Raw genomic sequence first — 24,574 nt, forward strand, 5'->3', positions numbered from 1 at the left:
TTAACTTTTATTATTTTTGGAATTTATACTTTTCGTGTTTCCGTAATTTTTATTTATCTGAAAAGATTAGGAACACATCTAAAATCATTTAACAAATAACATTCAATGACAACAACAAAACAAGTCATCATAACAGCGAGCAAAACGAAAACTTTATTTTTGTTGTTTTTATTTTTTTTTGTATTCAAATCTTTTTCTCCAACTTAACAAAAACGATAGAAAGAATGTAGAAGTAAGCGAAAGTCATAATTCAGCAGAAATAGATACTAAAAATGCGTACTTATTGATAAATGAAGCGCAAAAAAAAATTAGCATGTGGCGAAGCAAGTGCAGGATGTGAATTCAACACCAATGAGCCCCTAATCAAGTTTCGGGATGTTTCTGCACATTGATGTTGAATTAAAAAAAAAAAAAAAAAATAGCATACACACAAAACCAAATTTTTTTTCTTCGTTTTTTCTCTTAAACTCAACACATATTAATGAACTAAGCACAAAAAAAATAGCAAGAGGCGAAGCAAAAGTAGGCGCAAAAGAGAATTCCGCATCAATGAGCCCCTACGCAGGTTTTGAGATGTTTCTGCACATTGAGTTTTTCTTTTTACGTTTTTTTAAATCAGCATCAAAGTCAACATGCCCCAACTCAAGTTTTGGGAAGTTGCTGTATGCTGACAAAAATTCCTACTAAAAAATCTGAACAAAAAAAGGTGTGTGCAAACCATGTGCCTGCTTAGTTCGGTACCGCCAAAATCAATGCAAAATTTCCGACTTTAGATAAACTGCTATGGAGGCCCGCTCTTCCCATGGAGTTTTGGACAGCGTTTTGGACTTATCATAATATAACCGCGAACCTTTGAAAACAACCGAACTGAGAAAATGATTTGTACTGTGATGCACAGTTCCTACGAATTGAAACGTAGCGCCCAAAAATTCTAACTGTTCAGGAAAAACATCTTTCAATGAGCACAAATCACCAGTCGTAAAAGCAGAAAAGGTGACATTTATAAAATTATTTCACGGTGGGAGTTCCCACTTTTCCCGTGGCAGCTTCTAGTTAAATCAATGGTAGTTTCACCACGTTGTAGATTCAGGAAAAAAGAACTGGCATTCTGCTGAGTAAGGTTCAGCCCACTGCTGCACTGCGTTTTCTAAAGTGCCTTGGAACGGGTTGGTGACTTGACGATTGAATGTTATACCCTTTTCAATGTTTTCATATTCCAAAAAGTTGTACACAGAATTTGTGCAAATGCTGTAAACTTTTGTCTGAACTAAATCATGAAAAAATGAAGTAAAATTGTTATCCAAATCGCCCCACACGTCAATCACATTTCTTACAGGGGTTTTTCTTATGTGATTCAACCAGCGCAGTTTGGTTTCACTGAATCGACCTATTCTTGCCAGAGATAAAACTTCCCCCATTATTTGCATGCGATAAAAAGTACATTTATAAGGCCCACGATGATTAAATATTAAGCACATGAAAGGGTAAAGCAAGTGTCAATACTGCAAGTGTTTTGCATCACTATAGTTTTGCCAGCAGCTGTAAATATCCCCGCTTGAGCAAATAGCGGCAAATCTAGTGTAGGGGAGCAGGACACAGGATGGTTCAATTTTTTAGCGGGAGGCTCATCACTGCAAAATTTGCATACCCATGGGTAGCTCAAATCATGCCAAATAGGATGGGATGTAGGAGGCACATCTGTGCATTCTGGGTCATACCAATCATCACACATGTGGCAGTTAATCATTTTTAACAAGCCCGTATCAAGTTGTTTGCAAATGTAGAAAAGTGCTACTCTAACTGAACTAAGTTGTGATATCCTCTCAATTTTTCGGCGATGGAAAGATTAAAAAATTAGAGTGCCTAAAGCAGTGAAAGGCATATTCAGATAATTTTTTGCCTAGGTTATACACTTTTTAACTTGAATCAGCCCCTCTACATAAATCCAACCGCACATGCTACAGCCATTAGTGCCTGTTCCCGAGAACAGTTTGATCCAGTTGTGGGCCAGGCAATAAATTCAATGCACGAACCAGGCGATTCAAGGAAGCAGCCCTGGTGTACAAACTTATGAACCTATTCCCAGGATTGTCACTATTAGCCACATCCAGCTATTTGCCACAGTACAAACTAATTGTGTTGGCTCCACTGGTCTTCACAGTAACATACGTGTTTTCAAAAGGTATAATCTGCACAACAGGCTCACAGCTACTTGAAAAAAGCATTAGTTGAAAAGCTTGTATGATCGTTGAGAAGCAGTTAACCCCCTTTTATGTTGCTTACGAAAGAAAATTTGGCTTAAATCGGGTTTTTGTTGCGAAGGTGAAACTGGTGATGGAAAGCCTTCTTCATTCCAGCTCAAGAAAATCTGCAGCATAAAAGCCAACTTCCAATGAAAAGCTTTGTTACTGAGTTTGCTTGCTATGTCACAAATACGCTTGCACACTGAAGAAATCCTGGAATACTTTTCCGAAACAGTCAAGGGGGTTTTTGGTTTGTCCTTTTTAGCAGCAGTCACAATGCTGTTTTCCTTCACGGGTTTAGAAAATTAGACAAAATGGTAGTGGAATAATTTTGCCATTTGAAACGATTCGAAACAACAGCCACATCAATAAGCGACAAGTTTAGGTGGTCCCTAGCAGCAAACATGCTTACAAGGAAGATTCAATTGACTGAAAAATTCACACCAACAAACTGAGAAATAATCGCCATTAAATAATGATCAACTGAACCAAACGTAACCCTAGCCCCATTAGCATCCACACACAACGAAAATCGTGACTCTTTTTCTCTAAAAACACGATACTGTTGCAAAATGTGCACAGAGGCAAAGTCGGGAAAAACGTCAACAACCGCATCGGTACTCGCTTCGAGGATAATTGTTTGCACTTGCTTAAATAATCACGATGGTCCACATTGAACTTATGCAAGCTACAAAAAGTAAACGATCCTTTCAGACATTCAAACATGCACAAGTATTTGCGTACCACATCTTTTATGTGCTTGTTCTGAGCTTCAATTCGGTTGGTATCATTCACCTTAAACGTTTTTAGGTTTTTGTGAAGTGTATGCCCACTTTTTCCGACAACTGTACCAATTTTTTGTGAAAAGGATTTTGAAGTCTGCGGGTACCAAGGCATCAGAAAAAAAGTTGCACCAAGCTTCATCAAACAAACTGGAATCATGGATAAACAAGAGAGTTTTCCGGCATTTCAGAATGCACGTTTTCAAGGACTCAATGCTAACGTTTGCCATGCTGAGCGCAGACACCTCCATATTATTAAGATGCAATCCTTTAAGCAGCAAATTAAAATTTCTCTCCACGTGCACTTGTCACAAAAGGACGTCGGCATTTAAAAAAGTTTTGGGGGTACAATCTACCGACACAAAATCTTTATCCAGAAGAACAACGGTAGTTTTGCCAACCACTGACTCACTAGACGTTAGAAATTGTTTAAAACACAACCTGACATTCTCTCGCGTTTCCATACTAAGAAAACACCATGCAACAACCCTACTAATGCCATTCCTGTCCAGCACAGTAAATAGGTATAAAACATCTCAAGTCATTCAGCCTATACGTGCCATCAAGGTCCACAAGTTCAGGAAACTGACTATATCAATTTCGCATTACACCAGATTGATAGAAAATGACATCAACAAAATTAGTAGCATCGTCGGTTATGATTTTCAGATAAGCATCTGGGTCCTTTAGATGAGCGTTGTCAAGAAAATCAACCACTTTTTCTAACTCAGACAGTGCCAAATTTTTGCGATTCTTAACAATGCAATTGTAAATGTCGCTCAAAGTCGCCTGTTTGCTGAATATAGTCTGCACCTGTTCAGCAACTAACTTCTGATTAGCACGCAAAGCTGAGGCATTACTCACAAGTGGCAGCTTCGTCGGTCAGCCGCCTTTGCTCCGGATAAAACAAATATACGGACGGAGAAACTTCATGATTGTGCCCCAAGCAAGCTTTTTTGATAGCTTATCGACTACCTTGTCGTAAACAACCACAATTTCACTCTGACATCCTAGCCCAAAATAACTTTGGTTGGGTCGCAATCCCTTTTCTTTCGGCAGCGATTTAATACCATTTTTGCATCGGTAATTCATTTTTGTATAAACGAGACGATCGTTGCTTTTTGTAAATTTCCAGCTTGAATGAATAGAAAACAGCTGATGGGGTCGCTTACACAATGTTTCCAAAGCCTCTTTTAGCCTATCGTAAGATTTGAAACAACGGCCGACAGAAAACTCCAGACAAGACTCCATCAAGTTAACATTTGACATTGCGCAAAGTTAACGCGCAAAGCGCGTGTCCTTCCTTACTGTGTATGCCAGCTAACGCGCAACTACCTACAATAACTACAAATATGTGCGATGAAAAAACCGTGGACAGACAAACAAAAATTCTGAAAAAGCGTGCAAACAAACGAAAAATGCAAAAAAGCGCGCAGCAAGCATCATCAGCAAGAAAACCGACGCGCAACAGTTACAGTAAATCATTCTTGACGGAACCCGGTCAGTGACGTCACATCCTGTGGCCGACACCTCCAACAAAGGACGCATGAGCAGAGAGCTCACACTGGCAGCTGCATGCGCACCAGCTGCTGAAGTGAGCAGCGTCCACTTGAGAAGCTTCAGATCACCGGTATCCACAAGGGCGGACTTTGTACAATGAACTGTGTATGGGGGTCAAATGTGAGTTGCCATTTTAATGTTTGAATGTAACCACTAAATTGTTTTACTCCCTACACTTAGTCTGCCTCTTCTTGTGTATACATTTGCATGGTACCTGGGAGCTGACACACGATTAGGACTGATGACATCATCGTCAAGTCTTCTACCAGCACTCAGAGATTACCCTGGAAGGGTTCACTGCCTACTAACCATTGTCAAAGTGTGAGTGTGCACTCAATAGGTGTTTCATTCATTTATTCCATCATTTTATCACACAGTATTGCACTATCTATTTGTGTTTCATTTTTTGCATATTCCATGGTCCCTGAGCTCCCTGCATTTTCTCTACATGAAAAAAATGTGGACAGACAAACGAAAATTTTAAAAAAATGTGCAAACAAACGAAAAATGCAGAAAAGTGCGCAGCAAGCATCATCAGCAAGATAACCGACGCGCAACAGTTACAGTAAATTATTCTAGAACACACCAACTATGTCGGAAGTATCAATGTGCAGATCAAATAACTATGGATCAGCGCTTCCACACACATGCGCGTCCAACTCAAAACTGACAATCTGTTGCGTTTTGTAAACTCCAATATGCAACAAAATCGGGTATTTTCAACGGCCCTTTTTGACCAGTCTGGGGGGTGGGGGGGGGGGGTCAACAGAATGAATCATGTACATACAATACATTATAGGTACCTATATGTACATATATGTAGTTCGTTTATCAAGGATCCTTTTTCTGCAGTATCCAGATTGGTTAGTAAAGTCTAAAAAGCCAGTTTAACTTAGCAACTGCATAAAAATGGAGTAACGTGGAGGAAATGAGTGTGAATATTCATGTGGCGCTATTTCCACTCGAGTGTGAATATCCACTGCCTCGCGCAGATATATCTCAGAAATGAATTGCTTGATAGCAGAATTAGGGGCCTATGCAGAGTCGTCCGAATACATGCCATTCGGCATGTATTCGGCAGAATTTGCTTCCCGTATGCACAGAGGCTTCCTTGAGTGGCGAAATTTGAAATTTTCGCCAGGAGATTTGCTAGGCGGCAGCATCCCGCCAATGTGTTGGCGTGAAGCGTGTTTTTTTTAAATTTCGCCATGTTTCTAGGTTCGGCATATGCAGGAAAGGGCAAAGTGTGGTATTCGGCATGTATGCTTGAATTCTCAGCGCTGAAGTCGCCAATTGTGCACGCCAGGAAAAAATGGCAGTAGCCGTCCAGTTCACTGGAAAGTGCTGTCAGTTAGTAAGGGGAAGCGGAGGAGCGGTCACGTGACCGCTCCCATCCAATGGGTCTGCAGCCGGTTCCCTACAGAGCCGTCATTGCCAGACAGAAGGTGGGGTGTGTGTGTGTGATGCTCCGATCGCTGTCTCCTTTCTGCCCTGGTCCCTGCCCCCTTCTGCTCTGGTCCCTGCCTCCCTTCTGCTCCGGTCCCTGTCTCCTGTGTGTGTGTGTGTGTGCATTGTGTGCCTTGTGTGTGTGTGTGTGTGTGTTTGCATTGTGTGTGTGTATGCATGCATGCATGTGTATGTATGTGTGCATGTGTGTGTATGCATGTGTGTGTATGTGTGCATGTGTGTGTATGCATTTATGCATGTGTGTGTGTGTGTGTGTGTGTGTGTGCATGTGTGTGTGCATGTGTGTGTATGTGTGCATGTGTGTGTATGCATGTATGCATGTGTGTGTATGTGTGCATGTGTGTGTATGCATGTATGCATATGTGTGTGCATCTGTGTGTGTGTGCATCTGTGTGTGTGTGTGTGTGTGTGTGTGTGTGTGTGCATATGTGTGTGTATATATAATGTATGAAAAAACGGCAGTAGCCGTCCCCATCCCTGACAACTGCTGTTACTATGTGTAGCAGAACATACAGCAGCGGACGGCAGGCACATAAGGCAGCTTTTTATTCACCCTGTTCCCTCCAATCATGAGCTCAATGCAACTATGAAGAAGTGCCATCAACGTGGAAATCAATGTTATTCACAGCATTGGTATGCTGCATTCATGCGCACCCCCCCCCCCCCCTGACCCTTCACACACCCTCCCACTAAGGGCATCATCAGATCCGTAGGCAAAGGTATGTAATTGCCAGCGCTACTCACCCCCTTCGCCCCCCCTTAACTCCGTGGTTGTAAGGGCATCACGCTGTCACAAACCTGTCCAGATCCATGCCAACTGCTGTCACTATATGTGGCTCCCAAATCTCTGATGCACACAGGGCATTGACAAAGCAATAGGGTGAATATGCCTCTATACACATAACATTGCCATGTCAGCAAAAACTCTGAGCATTACAGTATAAGCAGTATACAGTATATAACAATATATAAGCATGTGTGTGGCTATGTGTATCTGTGTGAGTATGCATGTACACATCAGTATATATCAGTATGCCTATAACTCAACTGTGCCTTTGTGTATCAGTGTCTGTAAATGTGTGTGTATACAGTATTGTGTGTCTGTCTGAGTATCAGTGTATATTCCTGTGTGTCTGTCTATCACTGTGTATTATTGTGTATCTGTCTGGGTATCAGTATGTATTGCTGTGTGTCTGTCTATCAGTATGTACACGATGTGTCTGTCTGAGTATCAGTGTGTATTACTGTGTGTCTTTATGAGTATCCGTGTGTATTATTGTGTATGTGTCTTAGTATCCGTGTGTATTACTGTGTGTCTGTCTGAGTATCACTGTCTATTACTGTGTGGGCAAATGGGCAAAAGTTTGTGCTTACTAAATTTTTGCCCTTTCCGTCTCCCCAAACTTTTCTATTTCTTTGAAAAACCACAAAAGTTAGTTTGAACCATTTTTTTTAAAGCCGCGCCCAATGATTCTGGATGTAACATAGAAAGGAAAATATTTCATATCAAACACATGAAACTTTGTTATTGGTATGCTGCATTCATGCGCACCCCCCCCCCCCTTTCCTCTTTACCAAAAGCCTTGCTAATTTCTGCGTCTATCACGTTACATTTAAGTTCTGAATCTTTCATGCTAGCAATACTTTTGCCCCGTCAAACACATGAGCTGGTGACGTAACGTAAAGGAACTGTAAGCACAGTGATGTAAACGGCATAGTACAGAAGTGAAGAACAGTGGCTGCTCCTCGGGTTCCGTTAAGTCACGTCATCATTTGACATGGTTATCGGAGAACACACATCGTTCTTACGAGTTACTATGTTGTCTTACAATCTTTTTTTTTCCTATACAATTATTACATCCCTTACAATTTTTGTTTCCCATACATCTGCCTTTAAGTCGAATTAAAACTTTTCCATTATTATCAGCTCCCTCGCCTGCTCAAGGTTATTTAACAAATGAAACACTGTAAGTTTTGTTTCTTCCCTAACACAGATGTTTAATGGCACCTTCACAATCAAAAAGGAAGAGAAATATAACTTCAGCAATACCTTGTTTTAGACTTTGCGTTCTGCTATTACAATATTCTGAACTGTGTGTAAACGTGTTCATGTGACTGAACATTACAATATTTTATTCTGTTGCCGTGTTGACATGTACATTATTTGCTATCCCACGTAAAGTATATGTTGCCTATTGTAACAACCTAGTTTGTGTTGCATGTGGCAGGCACCAGAAAGTGTAAAAACCAAATCAAGTATACACCGACAGGCTGCAAAACTTTTATTAACATTAACATGGCTTGTTACACATTTAAAACCAGACAGAAACATAAGTATGACTCCAAACAAACTATGTCAGTTGCATGGCACTTACACCGGTTAATACATACGCAACATGGCATCACACAAATGTCAGGTTTTGGGGCGTGAAAACACAGGAAGAACATGTTTCACTTTTTATTTTGGGAACGCATGACGCGAGCACCAAGTGTACTGCGTACATTTTTAACTTTTTGCCGCCGTTTAGTGCCGGGTTCGGCTGCAACCCTCGGAAGGCGTGTTAGTATTTTCACATTCTGTGTGACTACTCACAAGACTGCTTGTTTGCTGCACATCATATTGAGACGAAAGGACACATGAAGATGTGCCTGTTGGAGTCATTGCTGGTGTGTGTGCCGTTTCGGTTGCAAAAAGTTGTACCAAGGGCACGCCACTATTATCAGAAACGTACACATTTTCACTGTGTTGTTCATTAGCAATGTTTTGATCATTACGGCATGTGTCAATGTGATGTGCTGCAATAGCACCTTGCGCTTCAGAATTGGTAGGGCAGCTCACTTCCAAACCATCAGCACCCTCCAAAGTAGCTACAAACGTCGATGGCAGAAATGATGCCACAACTGTTGACCTTTGGAGGTCATTTTGTTTCATGAAACACGTTACAATGGCCTCCATATAGGAATTATGTGTACGTAGTTCTGTAACTGTACTTCTTAAAATGTCTTTGACCTCTCTAATTTCTGTCACCATTAATTGATGCACAGACATTAATTCACTATGTTTCGCTGCATTACTTTGCAACAAACGTTGCTCCACTTCCTGAATGGCCACCAGTTCTTCATGGTTGGCGGTGTGATAGTCAGTCATGTTGTCAGTAGGATGACTTGCTACATCTATGAGGGGCGAACATGGATCCTGTGAGACATGCCGGAAACTCCTGGTTCCTTCGCTGTGTCTATCTGTGGAATAAATTATTGGTGTTACCATCAATACACAGAGAGTGTATATAAACAATAAAAATAGTATGCCACTATCACAACACATGAACGGGCGAAAGTAAACTAGTAGCCGCAGAAAGTGCCAACCATGCATATGTAAGCAACAATGCATACATCAGTAACACTGCAAAAACATGTTTTTTTGCAGCCAAACCGATGTGCACTTATGCTATGCACAACATTACATTCAGACCCGAAAAGGTTACTGTGTGCTGAAGTTGAAACTGACAGAGGAGTGCAGCAGAAACCATTGGGAAAAATCAAGTTAGGCATTAACATTATGTATATACCTTACGTTTTAACTGTAACTGTTTTAACAGCTTAGTTATTATAGCGTTGGTATGTAACGTTTCATGGTTTGCCACAAACCACGCACTGCAAAGTTATATGCAAATGCAATGCTGGATCGTTTGTTTCCTTATGTACTTACATAAAAACAAGTGCAAGAGACAATGTTAGCAAGGCCAAATACATGGAAACAACTGATCAGTACTGTCTGAAGGATAACATATCAGAACACAATTCACCTTCAAAAGCAGCAACTGAATTATCCGGCGACGCGACTTGTGATTGCATGCTGTGTGGTGCTGTGCCATGTTCCAAATTCTCAGACACAGCTGATGGAGAAACACCGACCTCTGCAATGTATACATACATAACATTACGGTTATTAAGCTGAACTGTCATTACTGTTATTACTACGGTTATTAAACTGAACTGTCATTACTGTTACCTTGCATACAGAGTGATGTGTGAGGTCTGTAAACTTGCCACATTTCATGTAATTGTCAGTGTCAAACGTGTAAGGATACGTCACATTTATAATTTCTGTCAAGCACTAATCTTTTCCTATAGTTTGATTTCTGTCATCATACACGCATCAACATTGTTTTGGGAAAAATTGTGCCCATGTTGCAGTGACTTTTCATCTGTTTCACACAGCAAAGTAAGCAAACACACTTTCCATAGCATTGACTCATTATTGCCTGTTGCTGTTTATTGTATCGTTTGCAGTACTATAATGGCACATCTGCAGGTCACTATCATGTACTTCTGATGATATAACATGGTGGTACATTAGTCACCTTGATTAAAATCTTCATCGAAAACACCGATATCAAAATCTCCTTCCAAACCCTCAACTTGTATCACTGGCAACTTAGAACTAAGCTGCTCCTCTAGAGGTGTGAGTTTCAAATGTACCGCTGGCGGCCCTCCCCCTGTTCCTGCGGCATGCTTGTTAATGCTCTGCAATTTGACTTTCAATTTTCTTTTGATGTCGTCAAAACGTTTCCTGCAATTGTCATGCGAACGCACTTGAACACCACATCCTGATACAGAATCCCGGATGTTCCTCCACAATTCCCTCTTCACCGCTGCTGGTGTTTTAACTGCAAATAGACATCAGGAGACCAGTTTCAAGTAATATTGATAACAATGTAATTTTATTTGCTACTGGAATCGTTGATGTCAAAGGCAACATATATATTTCTAAACTGGCGTATGGTAATGTGTCACACGGTGGGATGTATTACACGCTTTCAACTTACCAACTAGATGCCCAAACAGGCGATCATAGTTCTCTACAATTAACGTGACTAGGACTCTATTTTCTTCGTCGCTGAATTTAATGTTTCTTTTCCTACCCTCATACTGTCTTTGTGTATTTGTATGTGCAACATTGTGGTCTGTAGTGTCTCCATCTTCGACATCCATGGACGTAATGCTAATGTCCTCGTCACCATGATCTGATCCCTCACTTGCATACTCAGCATACACAGTAGCAGGAGGTGTTGGCCTTGGGGATGCATGCTCAATTGGTGGCACAGTCACACTAGCAGCAGCTGTTTGACCTGCACTACCACACACAGCAATAATAGGACTGCGACGATTAGGCGTTGCAGCCCTCACACCACCACGAAAACCGCCACATACACCATCACGTCCACTACCAGCCACAACAACACGCACACGACCACGCATACTACCACGCACACTAGCACGGTCAGAAACACGAACATAACGACGAACACCACCACGCCCATTACCACGTTCTGAACCACGAACATTACCACGTACACTCCCGTGCACTGTACCAGCCACAGCGCCACGCACAGTACCACGTTCTGCAGCACGCACATTGCCAGTGACACTACCACGCACAGTACCAGAGACAGTACCACGCACACTAGCATTTCCACGGAAACTGTGAATGGCAGCAACATTCACCCCAACAACACCATAATCCTGACTGACACACGGAGAGTCACTAGACACAGCAGTGACACTTGCAGACACACAAGGAGTACAAGTTTCAAAAGCAGACAATGTTGCACTCTCTACAACTGTATCATTTACCCTTACACGTCTGCCCACCCCACTCACTGCAGCAGCACGGCTCCCAAACGCTGTGGAACTTTCAACCACACACACATTTGTGCGTGCTGAAGCAGTGGAAATGACATGTCGCACTGCATGTGCACCACTTCTCCTCACACTACTACCGCGCGAAAGTGACATAGTTATAGTTAGCACAATGTCGTGTGGCCGCAACTACAGTCACTACACTGTCTGTCACTGAATGTCTATGACTGTAGCTAATAAAAATTGTAAAAGTGTAAAGAGAAGGTTTTTTTTTCAGTATCTGCAGCTTCACAGTGCTTCTACCACTTTAACAGAGAGACGCGCGCTGTTTCTCTGGTATGTAACTATGCAGAAGCCGTCACTAAGACGCTGTGCCAGGAATGTTGTGTTTACTTTAGAAATTTCCCGCCCACATGAATTGAAGTCTCGCGAGACTCACGAGCGTGACTTTCACCCGCAGTGACTGAAAATATAGCCAGATGTAAGTAGCTCAGTCTGAAATGGCGCGATTAACACTCGCCAATCATACACTTTGAGACTTGATTGACGATATGTCCTTTCTGAATCAGGCTCAATAAATACGCCACAATGTTGAACTTTTACAACAATGGCAATTTATTTTGCCGTTCCTCTCTGCATAGGCCCCTAAATCTCATACAATCCAGGAGGAGCATATGTGGGGAATAAAAAGAAGAAAACAGTGCAAATTTAAGTGTAGATGTATTGACAAAGGGTTAGATATTGATTGAAGTCTTGGCTCTAATGGTGTTCCTACTTACAAGATGATACAGATAAAAAAGCCTTTTGCAGATTGGGCTGCAGCCCCCGTGGTAGTGATGGTATGTGGATCTCCCTCCAGGCTCGTCCCCTCAATAGGGCGGAACAGTATGCAAAGGAATGGGAAAAGCACTACATAGCGCGATCATGTGGGTATTGTACTTTATTTAAAAAATACACAAACAGAAGAAAAAATCTACTCTTCTACTGCCCTTAAGACACAGCCTTGCAATTCCTGTCTCAGTCTCAAATTTCTGTCAGGAGTTATGTTCCTTAAAAAAGTTAACAGGCTTCAGAAAATCCATGTCCGAATATGAAGTGCCATGGAACACATTGGATATAATTTTCTGTTTTTCAGACTCCAGAGCAATCATTTCCTTATTGAATTCGCTGCCACCTTTTTTTTCTTTTTGGCCGGTGGGTCGCTGCAAGCCATCATTTCAATTACAGCGTCCTCCACATCTATCGAAGCAGACGTTGTGGCGTGTGAACAAGTCCTTTAGAGAAATAAAGATCTCCGCTAGGACCATTCCATTTAAAACTGTATATAATGAAATTTCTTTCCTAATAGGGATGGGGGACTAGTACCTAGTGTTCCCTTGCACAAAAACTGTACATAGATTGTCCCATACAGTAAAGAATGAGGATATGGAAAACCACAGGCATAACTCACTGTTAGCTTCCAAAGTTCCACTGGTGCGGTCCCAAAGCAGTGATTCAGCGGTGTGCAATCCACCAAGACAGGGAAACAAGATACAGCTGATGAAGGCAGTACACTGCCCAAGAAGCAGGAGGAGGATCACGGCTGCATAAAAACGATTTATTTCATAAGGGGGATCAAGCATATCCCCCAACAGCAACAGTTTGTAGGAGAATTGTTGCAACTTGGTCTGTGACCTTTCCCTGTATCCTTCCTTCATATGTTGCAAATGTTATGCTCCAGTTCTACCCACCAATCAGTGCCTGGGCATGTTGGCAACACCTGGCATGGAGTGTTGCAATATTATGTTTTAAGTGTATAAAAAGGAGGGGTGGGGAGACCCCTAGCAGACAGCCTGCATAGTTACAGAGGTGTGGCTGTGACAAGAAAAAACTGCAGTGTCCAGTCCAGTTTTGGTCTCAGGCCTGAAAACCAGTCCTGTAAGCCCTGGGCAAGAAGAGAGAACAGGGGATAGGTCCCTGCAACTAGGTATGCAAGGTATCCCCTAGTTGGGTATGTGTGATGTTTGTGTGTTTTGTATAGTTGTAGATATACTTTTCCAATAAATAAATGTTATAAACTCTCGTGTTCTGTCTGGCGATATTGATGCCTTGTATTAGTCCTGGTCTCCCGTGACAGACGTGTCCAAGGATGTCAGTGAATACAGAAACGCATCCTGGACCACTTCAGAAGCATCTTCTATGCCCTGCCCTGGGAAAGAGTTATCGGAGTATGCACAGATGGTGCTTAGGCCGTATAACGTTGGGATTCTAATGATGTTGATGGCCGTTCTAGATTTGAGTCGGTCACTGCTGGAGTCATCTGTCTCTTAAGGAAGAGCATGCTTGAATATAAAGGCCAGGTACATGGATGATCCATGCTGCTGGGACCTGCATCCACTGATCGCAATTAACTGATTTTTTTCAGCTCACGCCGGAAAGAATTGCACAGATTCTAAGACTTGGACTTTAAAACGTCACTTAAAAAAAAAAATGTTTAAACTGTATTCTTTGTTATAAACGCAATATTATAGTTACATTACATTTTAAATTCGGTATCAGACAATATATAATCATTTAATAATATGTAGACTTACTTGGGATGGACAAAATCTCTGCAATCTCCACATTTTATCATGGATATAACAATCATGATAAGCCCAATTGCGCTGGTTCCACAACACATCGCGCAGAGGCAGTGGATATTGACACTCGAGTGGAAAGAGCGCCACCTGGCTATTCACACTCGAGTGGAAATAGTGCCACCTGGCTATTCACACTCGAGTGGAAATAACGCCACATGCCTATTCACAGTCGAGTGGAAAGTATAGAAGAAAAAGAGGACAGCTGATGACCAATACTTAAATAAACAAGTACAATATAAATGACACATAAATATAGATGGTCGCCTGATGGACATTTTTCTGAACACTCGAAATACAGCTGAGCTACATTTTGAGACTGAATAGCTAGTGACCTGGAAACATTTTTTTTGTTTTTTAACTTTTATTATTTTTGGAATTTATACTTTTCGTGTTTCCGTAATTTTTATTTATCTGAAAAGATTAGGAACACATCTAAAATCATTTAACAAATAACATTCAATGACAACAACAAAACAAGTCATCATAACAGCGAGCAAAACGAAAACTTTATTTTTGTTGTTTTTATTTTTTTTTGTATTCAAATCTTTTTCTCCAACTTAACAAAAACGATAGAAAGAATGTAGAAGTAAGCGAAAGTCATAATTCAGCAGAAATAGATACTAAAAATGCGTACTTATTGATAAATGAAGCGCAAAAAAAAATTAGCATGTGGCGAAGCAAGTGCAGGATGTGAATTCAACACCAATGAGCCCCTAATCAAGTTTCGGGATGTTTCTGCACATTGATGTTGAATTAAAAAAAAAAAAAAAAAATAGCATACACACAAAACCAAATTTTTTTTCTTCGTTTTTTCTCTTAAACTCAACACATATTAATGAACTAAGCACAAAAAAAATAGCAAGAGGCGAAGCAAAAGTAGGCGCAAAAGAGAATTCCGCATCAATGAGCCCCTACGCAGGTTTTGAGATGTTTCTGCACATTGAGTTTTTCTTTTTACGTTTTTTTAAATCAGCATCAAAGTCAACATGCCCCAACTCAAGTTTTGGGAAGTTGCTGTATGCTGACAAAAATTCCTACTAAAAAATCTGAACAAAAAAAGGTGTGTGCAAACCATGTGCCTGCTTAGTTCGGTACCGCCAAAATCAATGCAAAATTTCCGACTTTAGATAAACTGCTATGGAGGCCCGCTCTTCCCATGGAGTTTTGGACAGCGTTTTGGACTTATCATAATATAACCGCGAACCTTTGAAAACAACCGAACTGAGAAAATGATTTGTACTGTGATGCACAGTTCCTACGAATTGAAACGTAGCGCCCAAAAATTCTAACTGTTCAGGAAAAACATCTTTCAATGAGCACAAATCACCAGTCGTAAAAGCAGAAAAGGTGACATTTATAAAATTATTTCACGGTGGGAGTTCCCACTTTTCCCGTGGCAGCTTCTAGTTAAATCAATGGTAGTTTCACCACGTTGTAGATTCAGGAAAAAAGAACTGGCATTCTGCTGAGTAAGGTTCAGCCCACTGCTGCACTGCGTTTTCTAAAGTGCCTTGGAACGGGTTGGTGACTTGACGATTGAATGTTATACCCTTTTCAATGTTTTCATATTCCAAAAAGTTGTACACAGAATTTGTGCAAATGCTGTAAACTTTTGTCTGAACTAAATCATGAAAAAATGAAGTAAAATTGTTATCCAAATCGCCCCACACGTCAATCACATTTCTTACAGGGGTTTTTCTTATGTGATTCAACCAGCGCAGTTTGGTTTCACTGAATCGACCTATTCTTGCCAGAGATAAAACTTCCCCCATTATTTGCATGCGATAAAAAGTACATTTATAAGGCCCACGATGATTAAATATTAAGCACATGAAAGGGTAAAGCAAGTGTCAATACTGCAAGTGTTTTGCATCACTATAGTTTTGCCAGCAGCTGTAAATATCCCCGCTTGAGCAAATAGCGGCAAATCTAGTGTAGGGGAGCAGGACACAGGATGGTTCAATTTTTTAGCGGGAGGCTCATCACTGCAAAATTTGCATACCCATGGGTAGCTCAAATCATGCCAAATAGGATGGGATGTAGGAGGCACATCTGTGCATTCTGGGTCATACCAATCATCACACATGTGGCAGTTAATCATTTTTAACAAGCCCGTATCAAGTTGTTTGCAAATGTAGAAAAGTGCTACTCTAACTGAACTAAGTTGTGATATCCTCTCAATTTTTCGGCGATGGAAAGATTAAAAAATTAGAGTGCCTAAAGCAGTGAAAGGCATATTCAGATAATTTTTTGCCTAGGTTATACACTTTTTAACTTGAATCAGCCCCTCTACATAAATCCAACCGCACATGCTACAGCCATTAGTGCCTGTTCCCGAGAACAGTTTGATCCAGTTGTGGGCCAGGCAATAAATTCAATGCACGAACCAGGCGATTCAAGGAAGCAGCCCTGGTGTACAAACTTATGAACCTATTCCCAGGATTGTCACTATTAGCCACATCCAGCTATTTGCCACAGTACAAACTAATTGTGTTGGCTCCACTGGTCTTCACAGTAACATACGTGTTTTCAAAAGGTATAATCTGCACAACAGGCTCACAGCTACTTGAAAAAAGCATTAGTTGAAAAGCTTGTATGATCGTTGAGAAGCAGTTAACCCCCTTTTATGTTGCTTACGAAAGAAAATTTGGCTTAAATCGGGTTTTTGTTGCGAAGGTGAAACTGGTGATGGAAAGCCTTCTTCATTCCAGCTCAAGAAAATCTGCAGCATAAAAGCCAACTTCCAATGAAAAGCTTTGTTACTGAGTTTGCTTGCTATGTCACAAATACGCTTGCACACTGAAGAAATCCTGGAATACTTTTCCGAAACAGTCAAGGGGGTTTTTGGTTTGTCCTTTTTAGCAGCAGTCACAATGCTGTTTTCCTTCACGGGTTTAGAAAATTAGACAAAATGGTAGTGGAATAATTTTGCCATTTGAAACGATTCGAAACAACAGCCACATCAATAAGCGACAAGTTTAGGTGGTCCCTAGCAGCAAACATGCTTACAAGGAAGATTCAATTGACTGAAAAATTCACACCAACAAACTGAGAAATAATCGCCATTAAATAATGATCAACTGAACCAAACGTAACCCTAGCCCCATTAGCATCCACACACAACGAAAATCGTGACTCTTTTTCTCTAAAAACACGATACTGTTGCAAAATGTGCACAGAGGCAAAGTCGGGAAAAACGTCAACAACCGCATCGGTACTCGCTTCGAGGATAATTGTTTGCACTTGCTTAAATAATCACGATGGTCCACATTGAACTTATGCAAGCTACAAAAAGTAAACGATCCTTTCAGACATTCAAACATGCACAAGTATTTGCGTACCACATCTTTTATGTGCTTGTTCTGAGCTTCAATTCGGTTGGTATCATTCACCTTAAACGTTTTTAGGTTTTTGTGAAGTGTATGCCCACTTTTTCCGACAACTGTACCAATTTTTTGTGAAAAGGATTTTGAAGTCTGCGGGTACCAAGGCATCAGAAAAAAAGTTGCACCAAGCTTCATCAAACAAACTGGAATCATGGATAAACAAGAGAGTTTTCCGGCATTTCAGAATGCACGTTTTCAAGGACTCAATGCTAACGTTTGCCATGCTGAGCGCAGACACCTCCATATTATTAAGATGCAATCCTTTAAGCAGCAAATTAAAATTTCTCTCCACGTGCACTTGTCACAAAAGGACGTCGGCATTTAAAAAAGTTTTGGGGGTACAATCTACCGACACAAAATCTTTATCCAGAAGAACAACGGTAGTTTTGCCAACCACTGACTCACTAGACGTTAGAAATTGTTTAAAACACAACCTGACATTCTCTCGCGTTTCCATACTAAGAAAACACCATGCAACAACCCTACTAATGCCATTCCTGTCCAGCACAGTAAATAGGTATAAAACATCTCAAGTCATTCAGCCTATACGTGCCATCAAGGTCCACAAGTTCAGGAAACTGACTATATCAATTTCGCATTACACCAGATTGATAGAAAATGACATCAACAAAATTAGTAGCATCGTCGGTTATGATTTTCAGATAAGCATCTGGGTCCTTTAGATGAGCGTTGTCAAGAAAATCAACCACTTTTTCTAACTCAGACAGTGCCAAATTTTTGCGATTCTTAACAATGCAATTGTAAATGTCGCTCAAAGTCGCCTGTTTGCTGAATATAGTCTGCACCTGTTCAGCAACTAACTTCTGATTAGCACGCAAAGCTGAGGCATTACTCACAAGTGGCAGCTTCGTCGGTCAGCCGCCTTTGCTCCGGATAAAACAAATATACGGACGGAGAAACTTCATGATTGTGCCCCAAGCAAGCTTTTTTGATAGCTTATCGACTACCTTGTCGTAAACAACCACAATTTCACTCTGACATCCTAGCCCAAAATAACTTTGGTTGGGTCGCAATCCCTTTTCTTTCGGCAGCGATTTAATACCATTTTTGCATCGGTAATTCATTTTTGTATAAACGAGACGATCGTTGCTTTTTGTAAATTTCCAGCTTGAATGAATAGAAAACAGCTGATGGGGTCGCTTACACAATGTTTCCAAAGCCTCTTTTAGCCTATCGTAAGATTTGAAACAACGGCCGACAGAAAACTCCAGACAAGACTCCATCAAGTTAACATTTGACATTGCGCAAAGTTAACGCGCAAAGCGCGTGTCCTTCCTTACTGTGTATGCCAGCTAACGCGCAACTACCTACAATAACTACAAATATGTGCGATGAAAAAACCGTGGACAGACAAACAAAAATTCTGAAAAAGCGTGCAAACAAACGAAAAATGCAAAAAAGCGCGCAGCAAGCATCATCAGCAAGAAAACCGACGCGCAACAGTTACAGTAAATCATTCTTGACGGAACCCGGTCAGTGACGTCACATCCTGTGGCCGACACCTCCAACAAAGGACGCATGAGCAGAGAGCTCACACTGGCAGCTGCATGCGCACCAGCTGCTGAAGTGAGCAGCGTCCACTTGAGAAGCTTCAGATCACCGGTATCCACAAGGGCGGACTTTGTACAATGAACTGTGTATGGGGGTCAAATGTGAGTTGCCATTTTAATGTTTGAATGTAACCACTAAATTGTTTTACTCCCTACACTTAGTCTGCCTCTTCTTGTGTATACATTTGCATGGTACCTGGGAGCTGACACACGATTAGGACTGATGACATCATCGTCAAGTCTTCTACCAGCACTCAGAGATTACCCTGGAAGGGTTCACTGCCTACTAACCATTGTCAAAGTGTGAGTGTGCACTCAATAGGTGTTTCATTCATTTATTCCATCATTTTATCACACAGTATTGCACTATCTATTTGTGTTTCATTTTTTGCATATTCCATGGTCCCTGAGCTCCCTGCATTTTCTCTACATGAAAAAAATGTGGACAGACAAACGAAAATTTTAAAAAAATGTGCAAACAAACGAAAAATGCAGAAAAGTGCGCAGCAAGCATCATCAGCAAGATAACCGACGCGCAACAGTTACAGTAAATTATTCTAGAACACACCAACTATGTCGGAAGTATCAATGTGCAGATCAAATAACTATGGATCAGCGCTTCCACACACATGCGCGTCCAACTCAAAACTGACAATCTGTTGCGTTTTATAAACTCCAATATGCAACAAAATCGGGTATTGTCAACGGCCCTTTTTGACCAGTCTGGGGGGGGGGGAGGGGTCAACAGAATGAATCATGTACATACAATACATTATAGGTACCTATATGTACATATATGTAGTTCGTTTATCAAGGATCCTTTTTCTGCAGTATCCAGATTGGTTAGTAAAGTCTAAAAAGCCAGTTTAACTTAGCAACTGCATAAAAATGGAGTAACGTGGAGGAAATGAGTGTGAATATTCCTGTGGCGCTATTTCCACTCGAGTGTGAATATCCACTGCCTCGCGCAGATATATCTCAGAAATGAATTGCTTGATAGCAGAATTAATCTCATACAATCCAGGAGGAGCATATGTGGGGAATAAAAAGAAGAAAACAGTGCAAATGTAAGTGTAGATGTATTGACAATGGGTTAGATATTGATTGAAGTCTTGGCTCTAATGGTGTTCCTACTTACAAGATGATACAGATAAAAAAGCCTTTTGCAGATTGGGCTGCAGCCCCCGTGGTAGTGATGGTGTGTGGATCTCCCTCCAGGCTCGTCCCCTCAATAGGGCGGAACAGTATGCAAAGGAATGGGAAAAGCACTACATAGCGCGATCATGTGGGTATTGTACTTTATATAAAAAAGGAATATAAAATGTGCACTTACAATGTGCTACTGCACCGACACACTTTATTCGAGCAAATACCCAGTATGTACCTGGCAGATACCTGGAATGCGCCGCTCCTCACCTCTGACAAGCCCCATTGCGTTTGCCTTCCCAGCCTGGGTTCATGCCTGGCTGACGGGCGGCTGATCTGTTAAATGATAATGATTAGAATTTAATAGGCTGCAATGCTTCGCGTGTCTACCAGATGGCATAAATTCATGAATTGTAATGCAGTATATATATATATATATATACTGTGCAGTATTGCAGCCAGCGGGAATAAAATGCTTCAATCCCTGCCTGGAAAATACCTCAATGCACTCGGGCAGAATACAGTCACAAACCTCAATACACCCGGGCATACCCGAATTCGTGGGACTAGCCGAGCTCGAATTAAGTGTGTCGCCAGTGTAGATAAAAACAGGCATGTTACACAATCATTATGTGTTGTGGATTTGTCGCCGCTCTCACCGCCTTCCCCTGGATCATCCAATTGTCCTCCGGCTGCAGTATAGAATTGCAGCTTCACTGTCAGCTTTCCGTCCTGGTAGGCGTCTGATGTCACGGCTCTGAGGTGCGGCAAGAACTACGGGTCCTCCACTGGTTCAAGAATCCTCACTCTACGCGTTTCGCTCAGCCACAAATTGTGACTGCTTCCGGCTTCGTCAGGAGTGTAGATTCTTGTATGTGAATGTGTCTTATATACCCTATTTGATTCAATCGTCAAGGACAATACTAGAGCACCTGCGTGCGGTCTAATTGAGCAAAGCTGAACTCATTAATACATACATATTCACAAAGGTATAACAGAATAATAATATATAATACATATTTATCGTTATGAAACATCATCAAATTTAGAGATAAAAACTATAGTGATTCTGTGGTCATAAAAGGAAGTTACTTTAAATGGACAGATTAAGGGCACTCTATGGACAATAGAAAGGAACTAGTGGACTTTCCTTAATGGATAATGAGTCTATTCAAATAAAAACAATACTCTGCAATTCGTTAATGAATTGATCTAATCACATTAGACTCAATACATTATATATAAATCCGTATTTAGAGGGTAAAATTGGATGTTTAACTGAATCAATGATTATACAGCCTATCATTGGATAAGGGAGAATAAATACCGATCTTACTATACTGTATGTATTTGGATATAAGGTGCATATATAGAGGATTAACAGCAATTCATATTAATTATACTTTTCAACAATAAAATTATTTGATTGACAGGGTGAGACTTAGCATATTTCACATAATTCATCTTGTGTTTATATTAATTAATCGACATAAAACATATGAATCTATTATATATATTTATTTTATAGTTTTTTATTTTTTGGTTTTATACTATTATTTATTTAATTAATTATGGGTGATGACGTTTCATTTACATCTACAGGGCAGTGAACAAGTCCTTTCTAGAACATTATACAATATTATTACAACATGATTTAACCAACTCAGCAAAGCTCATGATGTTTATAGTTCAATTAATATATACAGAACAAAAGTTAATATCATCTTATTAAGTTGTTGACACATCTATTAAATACAAAGTTTATACAATATTAGAGAGACATAATAATAAACTCTATTCGCACAGACAAGATGCAATTTATACAATCCAACTAAAGAGGAATATTTAAAGGCATATCAACGATGACGCAGAAGGCTGTAATGGGAAGGATGAAGCAGGAAAAGGAACATCATTAAAAAAAAACATAATTACAACAGAAAGGGTGCCAGATCAATCTCTGCATTCAGACCTTTAGGGCTAAGTGTTCTCAAACGATGGATCCAGAATGCTTCTCTTTTTAGCAATTCTGAACCCCTATCTCCTCCCCTCCAGTGTGGCAGTACATTTTCTATTGCTTTAAAATGCAAGCTTGTGGGTTCACCAGCATGGCATTCCGCAAAGTGTTTCGGTATGGTATGGTTTATCAATTTCCGATTGATACTGCTAAGATGTTCAGTTATCCTTGTTCGCACAGGTCTTATTGTTTTTCCTACATATTGTAACCTGCAGGAACATTCCAAGAGATAAACTACATGGTCGGACCTGCAGGTCATGAAAGTTTCGATGTTGAAGACTTCACCTGTAACTGTGGAAGTAAAGTGTGTATGCTCAGGTGACAGGAACCGACAAGCTACGCAGTTTTTGCATCCATAGAATCCCTTCATATTTAACCAACTTTTCTCCCTAGATCTTTTTTCTCTGAGGGCACTTGGGGCCAGTTTGTTCTTTAGGTTGTTGGCTTTTTTGAAAATTATGTTGGGTCTATCTGGAATGACCTGGCCTAGAATAGGGTCATTTTTCAATATTGCCCAATGTTTAGTGATAATGTTCCTGATACTGCTTGCCTCTCTATTGTCTCCAGTGAGGAATGTAAATTCAAAATTCCCATTTTTTCTCTTTTTCTCTCTATTCACTTTTTTTTTCCCCCAATGTTTTTATTAGGCATTTAGACATTACAACAATCATGGCAAGTATCATAGCCTAACATTTTTGAAACATCTTTTTGGGGGGAAACAGAGTGGCAACCTGAGTTGTCAGAGAAAAGGGGGGAATGCCTTCGGAGAGGGAAGGCAGAGAAGGGGGGGTAAGGGAGGGAGGGAGGGGGGGGGGGAGAGGAATTGGGGGATAGGGGGTGGGTGTCCCATTTGGCTGTTGAGGATTCTCTAACTGGGGCAGTTTTTAGTCCCTTATGGGGAAGGGATGGGCCTCCGTCCCGCCGGAGTTGGCTGACGCTCTCTAGTGAGGAGGATCCAAGGTTCCCAGATATCCTCAAAGGCGGGGATTTTTTGTCTAACGGTGGCGGTAAGCCTTTCCATAATCATCACATCACCGATTCTTTATTTGATTGTATTCAGTGCTGGCGTAGTTGTTTTCTTCCAGGAGGCCGCAATACAGCATCTTGCCGCGGTGAGAATGAAGGATATTAATTTCCTGGTAGGCCGGGCAATGTCTGGCATTGGTGCGGCCAACAGGTAGGTCAGTGGTTCAATAGGTATTTCTAGGTTGGTGACCTCTTTTATCAAAATTTGGACCTTGGCCCAGTATTTCACAATTTCTGGACAGGACCACCAGATGTGGACCATGTCCCCTCTATTACCACAGCCTCTCCAGCATAGGTCTGATGCCAGAGGGTAGATCTGGTTTAATCGTGCTGGGGTAAGATACCAGCCAAACATGATCTTATAAATGTTTTCCTTGATTGTAGTACATAGGGAAGTTTCAGAGGCTGCCTGCCAGATTTCTTCCCAAGTCTCTCTTTCTATATTCATACTCAGGTCTGCTGACCATCTGAGCATGTAGTCATGCTGTGTGGGGGTCGTTGAGTGCTCTAGTGCATTATATATTTCCGAGATTAGACCCTTCTGGTGAGTCTTAACCTTGCAAAGGTGTTCAAACTTAGTGAGAGTGGGGTATTCTGGGAGAGGACATGTAGTCCGTACAAAGTTTTTGATTTGGAGGTATTTGAATGTGTCCAATTCTCTAATTTTATATTTGGTCTTCAGTTCTTGATAGCTCAGGAGCTTCCCTAGGCTCAGTAGATCAGCAATCGCCTCTATACCCCGTGTGTTAAAATGGATGAACAGTTTAGATCCACATCCCGGAGGGAATTTCAGATTGTTAAAGATAGGGGTCAGTTGAGAGCTTGTTGAGGAGAGGTCATATTTATATTTGCATCTTATCCAGACGTCCCACGTGTGTCGTGAGGCCTGTAGTTTAAGATTGTGTAGGTGCCCATCTCCTCTGTCCAGGTTCCAGAGGCAGGCTTGCAAAGAAGGCATCTTGGCATATTGAGTCTCAATTTTTACCCAGCAATAACGGGTCGAGTCTGAGTTCCACATTACTACCTGCTTGAGCTGTGCGGCTAAGTAGTATTTATATAGATCTGGTACTCCCAACCCCCCTCTGGATCTCTTAGCCACCAGGACCGATCTGGCG

At 41.1% G+C, this 24,574-nt stretch overlaps 1 protein-coding gene across 1 annotated transcript; it reads right to left on the minus strand.

The window, feature by feature from the left end:
* Positions 1-8,319: 8,319 nt before the first annotated feature.
* Positions 8,320-13,392, minus strand: LOC142492342 (uncharacterized). The gene is made up of 4 exons (XM_075594991.1): positions 13,146-13,392; positions 10,417-10,722; positions 9,859-9,969; positions 8,320-9,292 (listed from the first exon to the last, which is right to left on the minus strand). The coding sequence occupies exons 1-4, from the start codon at positions 13,390-13,392 to the stop codon at positions 8,577-8,579; spliced, it is 1,380 nt and encodes a 459-aa protein (XP_075451106.1). The 3' UTR covers positions 8,320-8,576.
* Between the last annotated feature and the right edge of the window lie 11,182 nt (positions 13,393-24,574).

This window comes from Ascaphus truei, chromosome 4, assembly GCF_040206685.1.
Source record: "Ascaphus truei isolate aAscTru1 chromosome 4, aAscTru1.hap1, whole genome shotgun sequence".
NCBI classification, from domain to species: Eukaryota; Metazoa; Chordata; class Amphibia; order Anura; family Ascaphidae; genus Ascaphus; species Ascaphus truei.